The 4,775-nt window shown below is 45.6% G+C and overlaps 1 protein-coding gene across 1 annotated transcript in view; it reads left to right on the forward strand.

Moving 5' to 3' along the window:
• Positions 1–3,884: 3,884 nt before the first annotated feature.
• Positions 3,885–4,775, forward strand: part of LOC104509056 (remodeling and spacing factor 1-like) — a gene marked incomplete at both ends in the record, with an annotated part of 4,969 nt that continues 4,078 nt past the window's right edge. Inside the window, one exon of the mRNA XM_010150878.1 lies at positions 3,885–3,976. Within this exon, the coding sequence (XP_010149180.1) occupies positions 3,885–3,976 (92 nt within the window). The remainder of the gene's footprint in view (positions 3,977–4,775) is intronic.

Raw genomic sequence — 4,775 nt, forward strand, 5'->3', positions numbered from 1 at the left:
ACCAGTCTGTGATTCTATGACTCATTCTTTCTGACTGATGGCTTCTTCCTCAGAAAAGTCTTTATTTTTGAATATCTAGCATATAATATATGTTTAATTACACTTGATTCTTTGAAACAGTTTTTCTTTCAAAACAGCACTGTACAATTTTTATTAGCCCTGTTGCAGAGTCCTGGCATTTTCTCCTCTTAACAGAGTTAACACTCGTAACTGTGTTCTGTGAAGGTTTTCAAGAGCTACTATATTACTTCCCAGGGAGAGCAAAGCTTCTTAATAGTTTGAGAATATAATTCAGATTTAGGTGGTTTTGTATCTGTTCCATCACACTTTTTTGGACAAAACCTTTCGCAGAATGTCTGTGATACAAGAAAGAGGCTGTTGTATTGTTCATTCCCCTGTGTGACATTTTAAAGAGTGCAAAACATTGTTAGGTTATTATGTGAGTTCCTGAAATGCGTGATTTACTGAATGGAGATATTTTACACAGGAGATGATAGTATGATAGTCTATTCTTGTTATTTACCAAACAATACAACTCTAACAAGTAACTAAAAAAAGTTACTCTAAAAACAAGCAACTACATCTCATAGAATCACAGAATGGTTTGTGTTGGAAGGGACCTTAAAGAGCATCCAGTTCCAACCCCCCTGCCATGGGCAGGAACACCTTCCACTAGACCAGGTTGCTCCAAGCCTCATCCAGCCTGGCCTTGAACACTTCCAGGGATGGGGCATCCACAGCTTCTCTGGGCAACCTGTTCCCGTGCCTCCCCACCCGCTGTGGGAAGAATTTCTTCTTGATATCTAATCTAAATCTCCCCCCTTTCAATTTAAACCCGTTCCCCCTTGTCCTGTCACTACAGACCCTTGTAAAAAGTCCCCCCCAGCTTCCTTGTAGCCCCTTCAGGTACTGGAAGGCTGCAATAAGGTCTCCCTGGAGGCTTTTCTTCTCCAGGCTGAACAAGCCCAACTCCCAGCCTCTCCCCAAGGCAGAGGGGCTCCAGCCCTCATGTTCATTATCTTCGGTATGTTACAAGCAAGAAATTTCATTGTAAGAATGATCTGGATTGATGTCCCTCTCCAACAAACTCCCGTCAAGCACTGTTTCTGTATAGTAAGTTCCAGTCACTCTGGTTCAGTGCATTTCTGAGATGACCATAACGTTGGTCTTGTTGCCTAGTGCACTGCTATTCCATCTGGATAAGTGTTGGGAAAGGATGTGTTTTCTACCACTCTTCAGCCTTCCCGCCACCCCTCCCTGAGCTGGTGTTTGTGAATGAGTCAGGTGTACGCTGCTGCCCGTGGTCCATATATTATTTACAGTTACTTTGGTGTCGCTACAGAGTCTGTTTCTCAGTTCCAGAGACTTCTGCTCCTGCTGTGGTTCCGGCACCCTGGCTGGTCAGGCTACATTCCCACACTCCCTCCTTTCTGCCTGCCAACTGGACATCACCTTTCTTCTCTGAAACTCCTACCTCCTTCCTTAGAACGAGGACTCCTCTGCGATTCTTCTAAGCCCTTTCCGCTGAAAAGCCAGCCTAGGGTCATTAACACTGTTACAATACACCAAAACCGTCTCAAAGGGGGAATCCCTAAATGGAGAAGTAATTTGAAATGTTTTCTGAAGTCTGTTTGTGAAAATAACCCCCGTGGTGTCGCCGCCCTAGACGGGCGAGGGCTGAAACGCGGGGATCTTGGCAAAGAAGCGAGGTTTCCGTAGGTGCTACCACAAATCACAGCAAGTGCTGACCACGGGTGTGCCCAACTGCTTTCTGAGTTTTGAGGTTTTTTAACATTCTCCATTTCTTCTACGGCTTAACACTCCAGCCAAGATTTTTCTGGTGACTGAGGATTTGATTATTGGAAACAAATCACCCGTGCTTCTTCAAGCTAGGATTCCAATCAGTGTGTACCCATTAGAGAGAGATCGGGTTGAAAACAAAGGAAGACGCCGAACAAAAGCTTTGATCCAGCAAGATTTTGAATACTCTGGCTCCGTTCCACGTCGCACAAACACAAGCTGAGGTTTAATTGTATGAGGTGACTTTGATGGAACTGCTCATGTGTGTAAAGTGCTTTGTGCTTAATTTTGGTGTTGCCAAGTGCTCGGCCACCTATCAGGGTTAAGACTTTTGATCTTCTTTGAAAACGCGTGGTTGTTGAAAATTTTGAAGGGCATCAGTTTTCGGGAAAACCGAGGAGGAGACGTGTTAAGTGTTTTCAGTATGCAAAGGTAATGGAAGCTATGAAGCGAATAAAAGAGAAAGTCGGGGCTAGTTTAGAGTGGCTAACGAATTACTCGTGTTTAAAGGAGGTCTCCTTTTGGGTGCCAGCATGTTGCTAATTGGATTTATTGAGGAAGTGAGTTTGTGTATGAAATTTCAGGTTGTGAACCAGCAGAAATGATCTGCTTTGAAAATGCTGGTGTTTCTCTCATCAAACTGATACTTCACCAACGCGCTGTGTTCACCTGAAATAGAGGCATTTGAAAGACAAATCTGAGTTAGGTGCAATCAAGTTAAATATTTAACAGATCTACACAGGTACGACAACGTCGAATAAAGCACCGGCATCTGAGTGATGTCTGATTTAGAACAAGGCCCTTGGGTGTCCCAGCTGTGTCGAGTGATGCTGCCAGCCCAGCAGGAAAGCTGCAGTCACAAATGATGGTCGTAAAAGTTTTTGGGCTTTAAACGTTTAACGTGTGTGTGCGTGGGGTGATAAGATGCTTTCGGGAAGTAAAATTGTATGCGAAGAGGGGAGAAATAGAAATACCTGAAAAGTTCGTTTCTGTAAGTTTTTCTCAACAAATAGAAAATGAGCAAGCTCCTGTCACTAGGCATGTGGAGTTGCATTAATATTTATCAGTTACATATTTTTAACAGGTTACACAGCTCTTTAGCTTATAAAATCGACATTCTGCAAATTGGCCACTTGGTGGTGCCAGATGGATTTATAAATCAGGGATGTGAGCTGAGGTATCATAGCTGTATCTGGGGAGTGTACTCTGAGAGGATAAAATACTGTTGGAAAACTTCGGTTCCATGGTGGCACTGGTGCAGCTGTACTCGACGTCACTTCTGCCCTCCATCCCTCCAGTCCCTCTCTGTCCGTCCAGTACGAGAGAGAGTAAATGCATAGCAGAGCTGTACCTCTGAGGACAGAGTTCCTGGAACATTTCCCCTGTACCACGCACCCAACCAAAACTAGTTTGGATTCCAGGCAAGGCACAGAAGATCATAGAACCATAGAACGGTTTGGGTTGGAAGGGACCTTAAAGCCCACCCAGTCCCACCCCCTGCCATGGGCAGGGACACCTTCCACTAGACCAGGTTGCTCCAAGCCTCATCCAGCCTGGCCTTGGACACTTCCAGGGATGGGGCATCCACAGCTTCTCTGGGAAACCTGTGCCAGTGCCTCCCCAACCTCTCCGGAAAGAATTTCTTCCTGATGTCCCATCTCAATCTCCCCACTTTCAATTTAAACCCATTACCCCTTGTCCTGTCACTACAGGCCCTTGTAAAAAGTCCCCCCCAGCTTCTTTGTAGCCCCTGCAGGTACTGGAAGTTGCTGTAAGGTCTCCCTGGAGCCTTCTCTTCTCCAGATGTGTCACTGAGTTCCGCTTCCATGAGTTGCAGGAAGGGCAATGATCATTGTAAATGTAAATCTGAACAGAAAGACCCATGCGATTAACTTAACCTTCCTCCATCTCTCAGCTCTGGGTCTGCTCTTCAGCAGACTTTGATGCCGTGTTTTACTAAAATGTTGCACTTTGTCACCCTGTTTCGGTGTTATCAGTGTGTATCCATGTGTCAGCAGTGACGTACGTTTACACCAGCCTTCATAACTCCTTTTTTTTTTTCTCTCTCTCTCTCTATACTGCAGTTCCAAAAGAATTGGTGGAGCTTCACTTGAAACTGATGAGAAAGATTGGGAAGTCTGTCACGGCAGACAGATGGGAAAAATATTTGATCAAGGTACAGCGCGCGCATCGTGTCACTCTGCAATGCTGGAATGTGGTGATGATGCCCTGTCGTGTCGGCGAGCCCCGCTGGGAGTTAGAGCGAGCCTCGGGCTGTGGCGTCGGTTTGCGTGCCCAGGCTTCAGCTGAGTAAGATCCCAGCTTAACGTTTGGTCTGCCGAGGCTTGCGTGGAAAAACCCTTCGAAAGCAGAGAGAATCTTCTGCGTGTACAACTGCACACCTTCATTCCTGGTAGTAAAACACTGTTTGGGGTGTTAACACCCTTCAAAAAAGAGATTTAGTAGCCTGCCAACAGGTTGAGTTGAGCAGACCTTTACACAGTAACAATCCATTTGTGTATTAAATTGTCTGCCTGGGATTTAATTCCTGCGATTTGGTTGGTATTCACACAGTGACCTACCTGTAACGTGTTAGTAATAAATTAAAGGTTGCAGGGATGTGTATCTTCATGCTCAGGACGGCAGATCTAAGGTGAAAATGCAGGAAAAACACAGCATCCTGCTGTTTTACCTAATTCTGTAGTGGTATGTTACTTGGGGCTTACTCCCTTGTTGGCACCTCACATGCCAAGAGTTTTCAGTTTAGAGCATTTCCACTGCTGCAGAAAATAAAAATACGCCGATACTCAACAGGAAGAGGTTGCCATTTCCCCTCTGGACATGTTCCACGGGCCTTTTGATTGGCAGCAATGTAACCTTGCTGTTGTCTGTACAGCCGTGGTGGCTGGGAAGACAGCGTTAGGGTAACAGCGAGGGTACGGACAGTGGCACTGGGCAACTCCGGGTGCAGCCCA

The sequence above is a fragment of the Eurypyga helias genome, unplaced genomic scaffold, assembly GCF_000690775.1.
Source record: "Eurypyga helias isolate BGI_N326 unplaced genomic scaffold, ASM69077v1 scaffold46064, whole genome shotgun sequence".
NCBI classification, from domain to species: Eukaryota; Metazoa; Chordata; class Aves; order Eurypygiformes; family Eurypygidae; genus Eurypyga; species Eurypyga helias.